This window comes from Meles meles, chromosome 5 (assembly GCF_922984935.1).
Source record: "Meles meles chromosome 5, mMelMel3.1 paternal haplotype, whole genome shotgun sequence".
Taxonomy (NCBI): Eukaryota; Metazoa; Chordata; class Mammalia; order Carnivora; family Mustelidae; genus Meles; species Meles meles.
The window spans coordinates 101203215-101221026 of NC_060070.1; the positions used below are offsets into that span (position 1 = coordinate 101203215).

The window sequence follows — 17812 nt, forward strand, 5'->3', positions numbered from 1 at the left end:
GAGACTTTTTTCCACCAGATATTTTTGCCTGGTTTGTCGAAGATTATTTGATCATAGAGTTGAGGGTCCATATCTGGGCTCTCTACTCTGGTCCCCTAGTCTATGTGTCTGTTTTGTGCCAGTACCATGCTGTCTTGGTGATCATAGCTTTGTAGTAAAGCTTGAAATCAGGCAACATGATGCCTCCAGTTTTGTTTTTCTTTTTCAACATTTCCTTAGCAATTCGGGGTCTCTTCTGGTTCCATACAAATTTTAGGACTGTTTGTTCCAGCTCTTTGAAAAATGCCAGTCAAATTCAACACACACAAAACAGATAATCATGTCAAAAAATGGGCAGAAGACATGAACAGACACTACCCCAAAGAAGACATACAAATGGCTAACAGACACATGAAAAATGTTCATCATCATTAGCCATCAGGGAGATTCAAATCAAAACTACATCGAGATACACCTTACACCAGTGAGAATGGCCAAAATCAATAAGACAGTAAACAACAAGTGTTGGAGAGGATGTGGAAAAAGGGGAACCCTCTTACACTGTTGGTGGGAATGCAAGTTGGTACAGCCACTTTGGAAAACAGTGTGGAGATTCCTTGAGAAATTAAAAACAGAGCTACCCTATGACCTTACAATTGCACTGCTGGGTATTTACCCCAAAGATACAGATGTAGTGAAAAGAAGGGCCATCTGTACCCCAATGTTCATAGCAGGAAGGGATACAATCACCAAACTGTGGAAAGAACCAAGATGCCCTTCAACAGACGAATGGATAAAGATGTGGTCCATATACACAATGGAGTATGATGCCTCCATCAGAAAGGATGAATACCCAACTTTTGTATCAACATGGACGAGACTGGAAGAGATTATGCTGAGTGAAATAAGTCAAGCAGAGAGAGTCAATTATCACATGGTTTTGCTTATTTGTGGAGCATAAGGAATAACACGGAGGGAATGGGGAGATGGAGAGAAGGGAGTTGGGGGAAATCGGGAGGGGGAGACGAACTATGAGACACTGTGGACTCTGACGAACCGAGGATTTTTGGAGGGGAGGAGGGTTGGGAGGTTGGGTGAGCCTGGTGGTGGGTATTGTGGAGGGTACATATTGCATGGAGCACTGGGTGTGGTGCATAAACAATGAATTCTGGAACACCAAAAAAGAATAAATTAAAAAAAAAAAAAAACAACCAACAAAAAACAACCCCTTCAGTGATTCCCAGTTTCTTTAGAACTCAATCCTAAATCCTAGGCACAGCATTCACGTTCCTCCCCAGCTCCCTAACCTACGGTCAGAAAGGCCCCTTTTGCTCCTCACCCACCCCACAGTGGCCAAGGGCAAAGAGCACAGGTTTGGGCACTGGCCAGAAGTACTTTAATTCCTAGCAACCCACATTTACCAGGTGACCTTAGACAAATGTTTGTACCCTCTCTATACACCTCAGTTTCTTCACTTCCCAAAGAGGATAAAAACAACAGTTGTGCCTCTTTAGGCTGCCGTGAAAGTAAATGAGATGGAGGGAGTGTACAAATGCTTACCCTGCTCAACCTGTACATAGGATAAACCCAACAAATGCTAGCAGTGACCACTAGCTTATTCTTTTCAACTGGAATGCCATCTACACCCACGTACCCCCATCTCTAGCTCTTAAAATTCTAACTATCCTTCAAAGTTTGCTTAAAACTCCTTTTTAAAAAGATTTATTTGACAGAGAGAGCGCGCGCGCGGAGGAAAAACAGAGAATCTTAAAGCAGATTCCCTGCTGAGCACAGAGTCCAATATGGGGCACGATCTCACAACCCTGAGATCATGATCTGAGCCAAAATCAAGAGTTGGAGGCTTCACCAAATGCACCACCCAGGTGCCCCTTAAATCCTCTTTTTTTCATGATTGCTTGCTTGGACCTCCAGCCTGAAGTCTGTCCTCCTTCCTCTAAGCTCACCCTGCCACGGCTTGTAGTTGTCTGCTCATATGTTCCCTTTCAGCCCTTTGTTAAAGGGTCTGTTTTAAGCTCTGTGGGCAGCTCACATCAGTGGGGACTGGGGCTCCCACATACACAGAACCCAGCACAGGAACCTGCACACAAGAGGTACTGAACAGTTGCTAAAGTAACGACAAAGCATCTGAGGCCCTGCTTTTTGCCTCACCACACCCCACCCCCAAATAGAGGCTGAATATATTACTCATAGCAAAAAAAACAAACAAACAAAAAAAAACCCACCCCCAAACCAAAAAAGATGTCATTTCTGCTTTGCAAATGGAGAAACGGAAACACAAGAAAGTATTTTAGTGAAACCTAAATTTGACACTATTCATCTGAATTCTGTTCACAAGATGGAAAAACCAGCCCCCATCAAATGGGGGGACATGGAGAGTTGAATTCTCATATATCCTCAGCTTCAGAAGGGGTAGAATAATTTAACAACAAGGACCAAGCTCCTGAGTTAAAGTTTATTACCTAAGATTCTAACCAATTCTGTGTAAAATGGGCCAGTGTCAGAAGGTTCTGCTCCCTCCATCCCCCATAAGAGGGTAACAGCATGGGCTCTGGAAGGCTCTTCCTTCCAGCGCCCCTAGGACCACATCAGTGGAGACAATGCTCTAGTCGAAGTCACCTTGGCTACCATTTCCCTTCAGGGCTTGGGTCTGGCTTCCTTCCAGAGAGCTGCTCCAGAAAGTCAGCACACTGCTGCAGACACTGCAGAGCCAGAGGGCCAGGAGGCTGGACAAAGGTGAGGCACGGAAAGTAAGGCTAGGTCCCTCTACCCCCTGGGCTCCTGGGAATCTGCTCAGGAGCACACAGGACTGTACCTGAATGAAAACGGAGGCCACCGCGAACAGCCTGCCACCACGTGCAGTTCCATACGCCACCAGCTACTCCAAGAGCAACGGAGCGTACGTTACGGCATTATTTACTTGACCTGGGCTTTTCCCAAATAATCAAAATACAAACAGCACCACTGCAAACCATATGTGCTTTCTCCTTCATGGAGTAAAGCAAACTTTAATTAGGCCAGGGGCACAGAAAAGAGCTGGAATTATAGCTGAGCCAGCAGCTTTCTCTTCTTATGGGACAAATGCAATAACCTAAGGTGGTTTTGATGCATCTTTTCATTTAAAGAAGAAACATCAGGCGAGTATCCCAGCTAGGTCTGGGTGACGCAGCTCATGGAGTGAATCATTTCTAACGGTGACAGGTGACTTCTCATCTAACACCACAAATAGCCACCAATGAGGTATGACCTTCAGCATGATAACCATTTACAGGGCACTTTTTGGAATTCTACCAAAGCATCTCAAGAAACACGGTCATTTAACATTTAAAGAATAAGCAGAAGAATGTCATCTTGGGTGGCCAGTATCACAGCCTTTCAGCCCAATATCTTTAGATGTCAGAGCCACAAGATAACCCTTTTCCAAAAGGCCTGGCTGCTTTTAGTGATGAGGGCCTGGTGAGCTGTGTGGCTATTACCCCCAAGCAGACATCTATGCAAGAGAGTAAGAAGAGACTGTCCATACTGGAATTCAAATTGCATCTAGAAGAGGACCCAGGGACATTTCCAAGTAAAACCAAGTATGTGGGTGGTTGACAGTTTCACAGCTTATATTGTTTCTATGTGAATGGCTGAGTGTGTATTTTTTAGACTTGCTACAAGCCCATGTTTTTAATAAGGAAACAGAGAAGTGATATGGATGCCCCAAACTCACACAGCTTTTTGGTGGCACCACTGGGACAAGCACCCAGGTATCTGGGTCCTCAGTTTAACTGCAATCTCAAAAGGAGTTCCATGTTCCTCTGACCTTCCTTGTTTCTGAATCCTTAATAATTCAAGAGCACAGTGGGGGTACTCCATCCATGAAGCAATCTGAGGAAAAGTAGACTTTCACCTGCATCTTTATTTCAGCAGATTTGATTTAAAATTAACCATCAGCTCGGGGCGCCTGGGTGGCTCAGTGGGTTAAAGCCCCTGCCTTCGGCTCAGGTCATGATCCCAGGTCCTGGGATCGAGCCCCGCATTGGGCTCTCTGCTCAGCAGGGAGCCTGCTTCCTTCTCTCTCTGCCTGCCTCTCTGCCTACTTCTGATCTCTGTCTTCCAAATAAATAAATAAAATCTTTAAAAAAAAAAAAATTAACCATCAGCTGCTCCAAAACTGAAAGTATCTCATTCTTTCAGGGCTTAACTACCTGCTCGTGGCCGTGCTATTATGAAACAGGGCCAGGTCAAAGCCTGAGGCTTTGCATTTCAAAGCTTTCATGTCTAGGTCATAAGGATGCTCATTAAAATAATTTCACACTCACAACCTCCAGAAGTGTTTTGTTTTGTTTTCCTTATGACCAGGAATACCCATGGGTCACTGCTGAATGGAATACTCTTGGTTAAGTAATAAGGACAGGCTTTAGAGAAGCCTTTAGAACAAAGCACAAAGGTACAGCCTGTCCTCAGCCCAAGCTGAAACAGGGATGTCTGGCATTCTCCCCTAACCCTAGACCCTGTCCTTGTATGTTGTCCATCCTAGTCTCTCACTTCTCAGGCCTCCTGAGGAGTGGCTTCCGCAAATGCTCGTTTTGTCATTCATGGAGTGTAAGTGGCTAGGGAGAGGAAAATCTCAAGCCAAGACTCAGCATCTCCAGACGGTACTGCACACTGGTCTGAGGCACAGACCCGAATCCCAGGCCTCCCGGGGAATGTGCTCTCTGCAGAAAGGGCGGTGACAGTCCAAGGAACAGTAAAGGAGTTAGCCCAGGACCTGGCATGGGAAGCACTACATAAGTCTCTGCTATGACTCTAGCCAGAAGTTTGCTCTTTCTGCTGCCCATGCACAAAGGCCCCCGACTCCCTGACTAGGTCTGAAGCGGAGCTGCTCCTCCTGTGTTCTGAGGCCCCGGCCACGGCATCCTCTGCATAATTTAAAGAGACTTCTCCAGGCTACCTACCAACTCTGGTTTTGCAGATTAAGTCTGCGTTAGTTGAGGATTTGTCCAGTGACACGTTCCTTGGTACCCCAACTCTAAGTGGCCAAGTTACCAAAGGTTTGCAGAGTCAGTTTAGAGAAGTCAGGCCGGGCTTTGGACCAACTTCGAAGCTTGCGCTCTACTGGAAGGTAATCCCTGCTCTTCCGCTGGGTGTGAGGAGAGAGGGGAAGGCTGCCTGGGCTGCACCCTTTCTCCATTTGCCCAATATAAGGCGTTGTCTCAGGGCAGTGCCAGATAAGCTGAGAGGAACATAACTGAGTAGAGTGCTTCCAGTCCCTGAGAAAAGCTTCCTTCTGAGCAAGGAACTTCAGTTGTGAGGGAACTAAGAGTGAGAAGTATTTTAAGGCAATGATCAAGCCTTTCTGGGAAATATTAATCTCACCACATGTTTCACTTTCTCTGTACCTCTGTTAAAGAAGAAAAAGCAGAATAGGAAAAAAAGTTTTTGAAGTACTTCGGTAAACATAATTAAAAAAAAATTCAATATTCAACTACCAGGTCTTTTAAGTGTTTTTCCAAATCCTATTTCCCCACAATAACATTTCTATTTTCGGAAAGCCTGAAGGGAAAGAAAAACAAGACAGTTTAGAATATAATGTTTCCAAAGCAACTGCTCTGTGGTTCTATCAGGACCTTCAAAGCCAGAGCCCAGGGAAGAACAGGCTGTCAGATACCCGGGGAGATGCTTCAGCTGTATCAACCCCACAGTGACAGAGGGGTTAGAAGGTACAAGCAAAACACCCGCCCAGCAAATCTCTTTCATCTTTCCAATAAAGCAGCGTCAGAAATCTTCAAAAGAAGATTCACAGAAAAAAAGTACTGAATTCTGGTTCTGGCAATGCAGCAAACTGAACAAAAGCAGAACCAACTCCCCCAACTATAAAGACCCACAGAAATGCTCCATGAAACACACCAAGTCCATCATCATTGACGCCTAACTATACAGTGAGGCCCCCCTCCCCAAAACATTATTCAGAAAAGGGGACGTTAGCTTACATGTAAGTCCTTTTAGAATCTCTCCTGTATTTGAGGAAGACATCTTACCTGAGATGAACCCACCCAGCAATACTAGTTTGGGGTGCTTACCCAGGATAAAAGACAAGCCATTTTGTTTTCAAAGAAGAGACTTAATGTAGATTTAATAATTATTTCCAGAGGTTTGACTTCACAGATGTGGCTGAAAGCAAGTGGTTAAGTTTGGAGATAAGAGTCGTATCTAGATCATGGAAACAACAACAAAAACCCCATAATGTTCTTATGTTATGTAATGGGGGGGGGGGAGACAAGTGGTAAACCTTCAAATATAAACAGCATGTAGCCATTTACACTGAACACTCAATAGATGGAACAGCAGAGTAGACACAAATGAAAATGTGAATGAATCAGAAAGAGATAACGAGGCACAAATACAAGGAGAGACGATGTAGGGTCAGGGACTGTTAACACGTGTTTAATAGTAGAGGGAGGAGAGGCCAGAGTTGAGCAGATGAGAGCCAAGTACTTTTCTGAATTAATGAAATACGTAAACTCTCAGACCCAACGCTCACAAGTCCTGAATGAGATAAATAAAAATAGATGACTACCCAGGCACACAGCTGTTTTATTTTCGAACACAACTTAAAAATTACCTGGAACAAAAATGATTACTTATGAATGAACAAAAACAGGATTCTGGAATGAATCTTCAAAGTGCAGAAGAAAAATAACTTCATCTAGAGTTCTATGCTTAAAGACCAATAAAATGATGCTCAAGGGGCGCCTGGGTGGCTCAGTGGGTTAAGCCTCTGCCATCAGCTCAGGTCATGGTCTCAGGGTCCTGGGATCGAGCACCACATCCGGCTCTCTGCTCAGCAGGGAGCCTGCTTCCCCCCTCTCTGCCTGCCTCTCTGCCTACTTGTGATCTCTCTCTCGCTCTGTTAAACAAAATAAATATATAAAAAAAAAAAAGATGCTCAAACAGAGACTGAAAGTTGAGTCTTCACAGCAAAGAACTACTCTAGGATAAGGAAATGGAGCCTCAAAGGGAGGAATGGATTTCACAGATCAGGAGTGAGCACAGCAAAGAGCAAGCCCTGACTGTAAAGATGACGAGAGTGTAGGACATTTAACAAATGCTGGGACAAAACACGACGGACACACACTGGAGATGGGGATCAGCAAACGAACTTCCAGAGTCCTATGTGACTCAGGAGGGTGGAAATAAGAATTCACTGTAGACTTTATGAAGTTGAGGAGGCATATTAAAAACTTATGGGCAACACTAAAATACAGAATTAGAATGAATATTCAATCAGTAAATGAAAAAATAAATATAAAAATTCAACAGAAAATAGGAAAGAAGGGAAAAAAAGGACACGGAAAACACAAACCAAAAAAGGTGATAGAAATTATTCCAAAATAATCACTACACTAAATGAAAATGGGTTACATTTCCCCACTAAAAGAAAAGAGACTATCAGGTTCAGTCATTAAAGTCCTAGTGTATCTAGTTAAAAAAAAAAAAAAAAAAATCACACTTGCACAAGGAGACCATGAGTCCTCCATATAACACTATCAATGGTAACCTGTACGTTCATGCAAAGAAAACTTCCTAAAATGGTACACTAAATTCTAACACTGAAATAATAAAGAAATTAACTAAATTAAAGCTCTATGATTCAACATGGAGTCATCTCACAATTTAATACTGACTAAAAGAAAGCTATCTGAAAGAGTATAAACAGTAAACCATTAACATAAATCTTAAAAATTTCCCAGAATATATACACGTACCGAAAGTATAAAAACATATTCAGAGAAGAAACATATGAACTTCAGAAGAAAGTTGTATCTGGGAAGGGGCTGTATTTCAGATGCATTTTTATAATATTTTCTTTTTTTAATTTAAATTCAATTAGCCAACATATAGTATATCATCAGTTTCAGAGGTAATGTTCAATAATTTATCAATTGTATATAACACCCAGGGCTTATTACATCCATTTTAATATTTTCTTAAAGATTTTATTTGTTTATGGGAGAGAGAGAGAGAGAAAGTGTCAGCAGGGGGTGGGGGGAGCAGACAGAGAGGTAGAAGCAGACTCCCTGTTGAACAGTGAGCCCAATGTGGGGGTTTAACTGAGCCACCCAGGTACCCCTAATATTTTCTTTTTTAAACAAATAATCCAAACCAATAATAAAAGGTCAATATTTGTGAGGCACATGGATATCATTTATGTGACTGTACTTTCCATATGCTGAAGTAGTTCTGAAATTACAATTTAAAGTAAGAAATACAAAGGGGAAGAAAGAGGAAGTTTTGGTTCTGTGCCAATCCAGATCCATCTATCCAGCTATCAACCACTGTTTTAAAATTGCATTTTAAATGTTCTGAATGTCTGAAGTCTCTCACCCTATTCACAACCACAGTTCTAACTGCAAGGGAACAAACACAAACAAGTACTCAAAAAAAAAATCTTATTTGTAATCTGTGATTTTATTAAATAAAGTAAAACCATGGTTCAGGCATTTGCTTTTTTTCTACCCCAGTACTCACGAAACATTTGGTGGAGCCACATTAACAGAGGGAAGAAAACACTGAGATCACAGCCATATTCCAAGCCAGTGATCAGTGTGTGAAGGACAGGATGCTGAGGCCACACCCAGCAGAACACCTGAGTGGAAAGCTGTGTGCTATGTTCCTTGGGAACAGTGGGAAGGCAAGAGAGGCTTAAATCGCAGAATCACTGCTCCGTAGAGCTCAAGTCCTGACTCTGTGTGCTCCGGGCTTCCCAGGGGAACTGCGTAGAATCCTTAAGGAGGTGGAGACTGTCAGAGGTGGACTAGGTCTGAAAGAAGAGGGAGTTTCTCGGGGGTAGAGACCAGAAGAATGAAAGAAACTGTTGTTGGGGGGTTAGAGTGGAACTATGAATAACGTGCAGGCTGGAAGCTCAAAGGGTCTCCTCCTGAGGAAAGGGGCCAGCAGTTCTTACAGTTCGAAACCTAGTGTCCTATTCAATACTGACCCTGCTTCCCCTGCAGCTACTGCTGGAGTCCCAGCATAGGTGCACAAGACTCAGGCCCATCAACAGGGATGCTCCCTTTTGGACTGGAACAAACCAAGCATTTCGATCCTCTCAGCTGAGGGGGCACAAGAGGCGAGAGGTAGGAGGAGAGCAGACACACCCAAATGGCGCCACATCAGGATATACCAGCTGCCTATATACCAGGATATACCAGCATGGGAGTGGGACTCCCGTGTTTGACATGTTTAAAAAGGAGTAAGAAGTGGGGGGGCCAATGGAAATGAGTCCAGCTTGGACATATACTGCATCATGAGGAAAAGCCACATCTGGCATTGTACAGTTGGGCATTCTCAATCTGGAGCTCAGGGACATACAGGTAGCTTGGGGAAACATGGGGGGCTTCGATAAAGACGAAATATGCCCTCCATCTCAAAGGGTAGAAAAGGCACACAAGGATTTTACAATGCTGAGAAACTAAAACAAACTAAGCTGTTTCTCTTCTATTACCTGAAATTGTATTTGAGGCTTCACCACTGATTGTGATTTTATTTTTTTTCAGGATTGTATTTGTTTATTTGACAGAGAGAGAGTATAAGCAGGGGGAGCGTGAGGCAGGGGGAGAAGCAGGCTCCCTTCTGAGCAAGGAGTCCGATGTGGGGCTCTATCCCAGGACCCTGGAATCATGAACTGAGCCGAAGGCTGATGCTTAACTGACCGAGCCACCCAGGCGCCCCTTGACTGTGATTTGTTAACACCTCATTTAGAAAGTAAAAGCCAAGAGGCTTGTCATAAAGTCCTGCATTTTTTTTTTAAAGATTTGATTTATTTATTTGACAGACAGAGATCACAAGTAGGCAGAGAGGCAGGCAGAGAGAGAGGAGGAAGCAGGCTCCAGCTTGCCAAGCAGGGAGCCTGATGTGGGGCTCGTCCCAGGACCCTGGGATCATGACCTGAGCTGAAGGCAGAGGCTTTAACCCACTGAGCCACCAAGGCGCCCAAGTCCTGCATTTTTAATCTAAAACACATCACTGTTCAAATACACTTCTAATCAGGGATCTACGATCATTTTCCTGAAAATAAACACTAAGTTTTTGGGAGAAAACTGTATGTAATCCAAGTCTCTTTTACTCTCTTACAATCAACCACAGTAACTATGAACAAGTGTAGACTTTTTCTAGATTTTAAACTCTGTTTCACAGTTTTCAAACTGTCATTTAGTGATTTTCCTGCTTCTGGTAATTCTAAACTCATAGTGACTCTCCCCCTTTCACTTCCTTGTTATCTCTCTTCTTTTAAGATTTCTCTTTGTCTCCTTTAAGTGACAGCTACCTTTATTTGTATTAGCCCAGAACTTGCCAAGGCAGCTGTGAATTCACACGGAATAAAATAAACAGAACTATCAATGACTACATATTTATTTTTTACATTCCTTATAGACCCAAATATGTAGATAAGCAAAAGGGTAAATAAAGCCTAATAATCAAGACTCTGCCAACTGTGTGACCACAGGCAAACGGTTCCTGGGACACTTCGCTGAACTGTGGGGCCCGACGGGGATCTATGACCTCCTCAGTTTGTTCTGTCATAAAACTCCATGACTGCCCTCTTACGTTTTAACAGCCAATGGAATATAAATCCTAGTTAAAAGAAAGAAAAAAAAAAAAAAAACAAAAACAAAAAACAGGAGCCAAGAGGAAATGAAAAACTTGACAAAGGATATGTTATAATGGTATTACTAATGGGTTTATGTACATACAGGGAAAAAAGTCACACAAAAATCAAATGCAAATACCTATAACAAGAAGTAAAACGTGGGGCTTATTTTCAACTCAGGAACACCTGATCTGGACATATTTTAGAAACTGGATTTAAATTAAAGAATTACTGCCTCCTTAGGATTACTGTTGTACGTACTCTCAATTGTCAGTTAGGACTGTTTTCTTCCACTGAATTATTTCTTACGTCTCTTCATCCAGTGCTCAGATGGCTCAAGGTCACGTCTAGTTCTTACCAAGCTGTCGGAGGAAAATTGGTATTTCCTACCACAGTGCTTCTGGACCATCCAAATTCAGTCCTATGCACACAGCAGCAATTTATACAGCACTGCTCTTCCCCTCTTTACACCAAGAATGATCTGTTTGAGAGAGGGTAATTACGAAGTTCTGGCTCTATCTCCAGGGCTTGAGAAACCCATAAGGCAGATCCTTAATTTCTAGAAGACTTAATAATCTTAAATATTTTTTCTCTAGAATACTGCTATGGATAACAATAAACTCTACAAAAGCTTTCTTAAGGAAATGGCTGTATCATCTATCAATTATGGGAAAGTAAACGATTCACTCTGAAAAACCTGACACTTTGCTGTAGTTTTGTCCCTTGAACACAGAGAGATGTGCACAGTGCTGGGCCCAGGAGTCATTCCTATGCACTGCCCCTGCCTCCAGTCCTGCAATATCCATCTTGGAGGCTAATTAAACTGCCTTCATTCTAGAACAGGACAGAAAAAAGTGAAAAAGGGGGTTGTAAGCATTTCACAGAGTATCAAGCATAAACATAATGATAGTAGCATCTACCATTCTATTCCTAAACTCTTTAGCCAGCTTATGAAACACACATGGGTGAACAAGGCCCAGACCTCCCACAGGTGCAATCAATACCTCTCATGATCAGAGTGTTCTGCACTGGTGTAACCACTCAGACGCACTCTCACACACAACCGCATGCACAGACAGGGAGGCAGGATGGAGAGGGCTGAGGTGGATGGAGAATTCGTTCTTTCCTCTCAACACCAATTTTAAGATTCATTTTGGTTTCCCCTCTCCTTCCCTTATCTTCTTTTTTACTACTCCTTGGAGAATTAAAGCCACAATAAAAGGTTAAAAATCTAAATGGGAGTGCTTGCAAATGTTTGTATGTGGCTAAATTCTCCACCCAGAGATAGAACAATAGTTTTGGGTTGCGAGACATTTGTACTGTAAGGTGGAGTCCCTCCCCTAAAACCGTATACAAACTGTGCTTACCCTCGAAGGGTAGCTTTCCTCCCCCTCATCAGCCTTAAAGCCTGTATTACACAACAAGAAAAACAGGGAGGACCTAAGTTTTGATTCCAGTTTCTTTCATTTTTATTTAAGCTATAATGTTTGCCTCCGAGATCATCAAATAAAGGTTTTCAACATCCCAGTTATATAGAAAAAATAATTTGGCCCAAATTTACAGACCATTCAAATCTTAAATGCAGATCTCACTATACACTCCTCTTAGCTTTTAAAAACTGAATTTGTCAAATCTCAAAGCTATTTACAGTTACCAGATCAGGCGAGAGGCTGACTTACCAAAAAACATACCAAACACAACTGCTACCCACTTCCTTCCTCCCCCACCTCCAAACGAAAATACTGTTTATTAAGCATTTTATTGCTTAATAATAAAATGTTCACAGATCTTTTTTTCACATTTTGTTCATTTTCCACCCTGTATTCTGCCTGCATAAATGTATTTCTGGAACTACTTAATTCTGAATATAATATGAAGCATCACAAAACAATAGCAAAGCCTTCTGTTTTAGATATTCTAGAAGGCATATTTATAAAAAAAACTCTGGCATTTTAGAAAAATCAATTTTAAAACATACTCAAAATGGATTAATGTCTCCCAGTCCCCCATCCCACCCTGCCCTTCCTCATTTAGGAACACCATTCAGGACGGTGATCAGAGCACATTTAAGGGGGAGACCTACCTCACAGAACATATAGAGAGACAGCAACGTGAGGCCAAGGTTATAGACCACTAAAATTCTCCGGCAAGAGAACGGCTGCCTATTCTTCATGTATTTTGGTCCCAGCCATACAATCAGTAAGTATATGACAGAGCAGATAAAAGTAGGTATATAATTGTCCAGAAGAAACCATCCTTTTACTCTGGTATCTGGAAAGTAATAAAAGAAAAATATTTAGTGATTAATAAGGCAGATATAAAAACAACCACAACTTTTTTTTCCCAAACATTAAAAATCTTCTCTCCCCATAATTTTATAATAGTCAGCTAATACTCCAGTTCCTAATGCCAACAAAGCAACTGGAAGAGGAAGCAGGAGTTTTCAATATTTGTCATACAAGGTGAAGCTCCTGTTACATGTTCTGAGTAATGTGCATATCATACATGGTTTTTGCTAAGTAAAAAAAATACGTATTCCAAAGAATGCTAAGGAAAGCAAGGAGAAAGCTAAATTTGCCACTAACTGTATTTACTGACCAGATCTGCTGATTGATGCACAAGATAACAGAACTCCAGAAATGACAGTCTTTTTGAACTCCAGAGTCCTCACCTGAAGTGTCTGCCAGCCTGCCCAGCAGGTGCAGACTCAGAGAAAATGGGCTATTCAACCAGCTTAATGACAGTCACAGTCGCCCCAATGAGAAAGGCAGCATCTACTATGAGTGCAATGGTCAACAGCAGAGGGGACAGTACTTTTTAAGGAAAAATAAAAAGGGGTGAGGTAGCAAGGACCAGTGCAGCGACTATTTAGGGAACCACAGGAGCAGCAGCAGCTTGAAAGAGAAGACCTACACTGATTAAAAGATGCTACAGGGGGAGGAGAGCTCTCCCCTGCTCTCTCCTCCTCCCTTCCCTGCAGGGATGAGGAAAATTAGTTCCACGTAGCTGTAGCTGCGGGAGCAATCTGACAGCCCTCTCTTTGGATGGGTTAACTGCCTAGCAGCCAACCCTCCCCCAGGTGTTAACCTGTCCTCTGTAAGTCAACTTCAGCCTGTGACCGATGCTCAGGAAGCCACCTCTTCAGCACATTCCCCTCGGCATGCTGCTTTGATGAACCCCCCAAAAACCTATCGCTCCTCAATCTTCTGTCCCCTCCAAGGTCACCTACTCTGGAGCTCAGAGGTGCATGCACGTTTTGCCTCCTCCATCTTCAGAGAAGCAGCAGCTAGTAAGGACAGGCTCTGTCCCCGCTTTGACCTCCTGACTGGGCCATCCTGCTACCTTCCCCAAGACTTTTTCTCTTGATCTTGCAGGAAAAGCAGCCATCCAGTTGGAGAACAGGTTGTCAGTCTCCTTTCTTGCAGCCGTTCTAAATTCACGCAGTGTCTCTCTGTAGTGCTCCTCCCATGACTTTAGAGGGAGATGCCCTCCCTCCTCTCCCCATTACTTAGGCTAAGGTGGTCCCAGTGGACTTAAGGAGGAGATTCTTAATGCCTTGTGTTCTCAACTCTAGGCCCTGGCTATCAACTGTGAGAAAACAAGTTCCCATTTAGCAACTAACATTAGACTGTTACATATGTTTGTGTGCACACATAGATCACAAACAGTAAATGCACACACAGAAACCTCCTCCCATTTCCTTTCACTTAATGTTCTATTTTACACCTTGCTTTTTAAATTTCATAAGGCCATATGCCACATGTGCAACCTCTTTCTATACTGCCAAATACTCCCAGTACTTCCAGCCCCACCGTAGCTCCAGGCAGGAAGTCCCCAGGGCTCGAGCCAACCCTGGTAGTCTCTGCCACCCTGTGCTGACTTGTTCAGACACGGGCATGTGAAACAATTGTGGCCATGGAGCTCTGAGGAAATGGCAGTTGGGTGAAAGGTGCTGGGGAAGAGTTTCCTTATTCTCAAATTTATGCAACCGATCACGTTTTCCTTCTCTTCTGCAGCCATGAAAGGTGGAAGGACTTTTCTAGGTACACAACTGCTGATATACTGAGAACACAAAGTAGAAAATGACAAGAACAAGTGTCCTGGGTCCCTGAAATAACTCAGGAGTTGCTCAATCTTGGTCATGTTTATTATTGTTTCAGCCGTTTAAAATTAGATTCTTTCGACCCATAAGGTTGAAATATGGCATCATCTCAATGCAAGTAAATATACAAGATGATCTAACTTGTTTTTCTCATTTGGCTATACACTAATTGACTTAACCTGCCCCCTCCTAATGGGCACCTAGATTATTCCCAGTCTTGTCAAGCAATGCTGCAGAGAACACCCTTATTCCTATCTTCGCATATCTGATCAAGACAAGTTCTAGGTTGAAGGCTCCAGGAGTCAAACAGCTGAGTCAAAGGGCATGTGCTTTTTTATTTCAATGGAAGACACAATTACCCTTCAGAGAGGTCATACTAGGTAGACTCTTTTCCCACATCATCACTGCTATCAAACACATTTCATTTCTACCACACTAAGAGACTGAATTCCTTTCGCTGTTTTCTTTTGTACTTGAAAAAAATCAGAAGTGAAACTGAATCTTTTCATCTATTTAAAAGCTTCTTGCAATTTTTAATGACTCTGTGAACCTAAAAATTTCCTTCTTTATAGATACATCACGAGACATTACAGATGACATTCAAAGAGAGCAATATGGAGCTGATTTACTTCCTAAGAGGAAACAAACGATGAAATATAAAAAAGTGAGGTCAGGTGTATATATTTACCCATTGATGTGACACAACATGAAAGGACATTAATAAGTCTTTAAAATTGTAAAAGGGGGGGCGCCTGGGTGGCTCAGTGGCTTAAAGCCTCTGCCTTCGGCTCGGGTCATGATCCCAAGGTCCTGGGATCCAGCCCCGCATCGGGCTCTCTGCTCCGCAGGGAGCCTGCTTCCTCCTCTCTCACTGCCTGCCTCTCTGCCTACTTGTGATCTCTATATGTCAAATAAATAAATAAAATCTTAAAAAATAAATAAATAAAATTGTAAAAGGGGACGTTTTAAACTACTCCAGCAGTGCGTTTTGGAAACCAGTCTCAGCTGCAGACTCGCAAGAACTGAGGAAAACGTTCCACCAGTGATGGTGAAAGCTGCAGCATTCCCGGGCTGCAAGCTTTCTAGCATAATCTGAACCCCCCAACTACAGTCAGCAGAGGGTCACAGCAGCTGTGTGTCTGCTCCAATAGCCAGGGACACTGCACTTCAAGACCATCATCACAGGACTTCTCTAAGCCCCTTGTTATCCAGGACAAAGCGTTAGTTTTATCATAGAAGATGCTAATGTTTTCTAGAATCTGTTCATGCAATATTTATAAGTATCCATAAGGGGAGGGGAGCAAAACCAAAACCACCTTACCTCGGGGGCCTAGCAATGCCTTGAAATAGGTACTACGTGATGCATCAAAATTTTCCATTTTAAAACCTATTAAGAAAAACAGACATTGATTAATCTCTACTCAAAATGCTTTTTATACAGTGCTTTTTCATAAAAGAACAAGAACAAATCCTTTTCAAAGAACATGCTACAGACAAGGTTATGCTGAAACTTTTTTTTAATTCCCAAAGTAACTTGTGTGCTGTGTCTAATTTGAAAACCAAAGGAAAGACAGAATCCCGTGAATTCACTTTATAAATCAAGTGCCAGTTTTCTGAACTTCTTTTCGCAGTTCCATAAAAATGCTTTCAGTGAAGCTGGAATCTCAGTGGGGAGAAGAGTGGAACTGAAAAAGGCGGCAGACGGGAGAAGATCCCATCTGGGCAGGAACCAGAGCTTGAGGTAAGACTGTAGCCAAGACAGGAAGAGCCATGTTGGAGAAAGGAAGGCCACAGTGAAGAGATGGAGACCTCTGTTTTAAAATATTTCACGTCCAAAAAAATCTCATCATTTCGCTCCAATCACAATCCAAAAGCCCCACTGTCAGAAGGAACCTATGGTAACATTTCTTGGACATACCTGGAGACTTTTCTCTTCTGAGCACAAAAGGGGTCATGCCAATTGTTTTTACAATTGTGGATTTCAACCCATTACTAGATGATTGGTCAACTTAGCATTAGAAAGTAATTACAATAATATTAATCAGAGTGCTCTGCCTCTAGTGAGAATGAATATTTTCATAAATCTTTAGTGTTATTGTATCACATAAGTATGCTGATATATGTTGTGATATAAAATATATTCTTACTGTGGAGGTTACAGTGAACAAAGAAAACAATGTTATATTAAGGAGTACATATTACTTGCTTGCTTTCACTTAAAACATCTTGGAAATATAGTCTATCAGTAGTTACAGATTTACCTTTATCTTCTAAGATTTTATAGCTCCCCACATTTCCCATTTAAGATATACATTTACAGTACAGCTAAGTATCTTTTCAAATACTATTTTCTATATTAAAGCTAGAAGGCATACATTTATTTACTCTTCACAGAATTAACCACAAATATTTCACTTTCCAAGGGTAAAGGCAAAATTGGTTTTATTAACTAAAGTAAGCTGTTAATCATTTAATGATACTTCTCTTTCTTGGCTTATGGCACTGAAGTATGTGTGTTCTTTGGCTAATTTCAAGGATAAACTTCCCTTCATCCATGGACTCTAGTAGTTACAACTGTGTCAATCCAACCGGCAGTGAGATAGAGACCACCAAGAACACTTAGAAAGTAGTAGTTACCAGGGTTCTCTTCTCACACCTGCCCCTCCCACCCTGGATTGGGGGTGGGGAGTGGGGTGCACAGGAAAGGTACTGACTCCCTCAGCCCATGGCTGGAAACCAGGAAGCCACTAACCTCCACTCATCCAAGTGCCAACAATTACACACGATCACAGTACTAGGTCACTTATGAAATCCTGAAAATTAAACAGCTTTTTAATATACTGTATTCCTAAGACCATTCTGGTTCTGATCCATTTTCCTGCCCAAAACTGAACCTCTTCAAGGGGAAAAAATTCTAGATCTTGAGAATTGGTTAAGCTTTACATTTCCTAAGCAGAATTCCTCTTTAAAAGGATGCCATCCATTTAAGGATGCCTTATCTATTCAAAGTCTAGCAGCTGGAAAATAATTTATCTAATTATTTTTTTTCATCATCTACTGAAAAATCACCTAGAACA

General features: G+C 42.2%; 1 protein-coding gene across 5 annotated transcripts in view; it reads right to left on the reverse strand.

Annotated features, from left to right (window-relative positions):
* ELOVL5 (ELOVL fatty acid elongase 5) overlaps positions 1-17812 on the reverse strand; it is a 76846-nt gene that overhangs the window by 13374 nt on the left and 45660 nt on the right. For 4 of the 5 annotated variants that reach the window (XM_046004733.1, XM_046004734.1, XM_046004735.1 and 1 more), the window contains 2 exons: positions 16057-16122; positions 12717-12904 (listed from right to left, as the gene is read on the reverse strand). In XM_046004733.1, the coding sequence (XP_045860689.1) occupies positions 12717-12904; positions 16057-16114 (246 nt within the window). In that variant the 5' untranslated portion in view covers positions 16115-16122. Of the gene's footprint in view, positions 1-5093; positions 5168-12712; positions 12905-16056; positions 16123-17812 lie in introns of those variants that run through there. The other variant, XM_046004736.1, reaches the window with a different exon arrangement.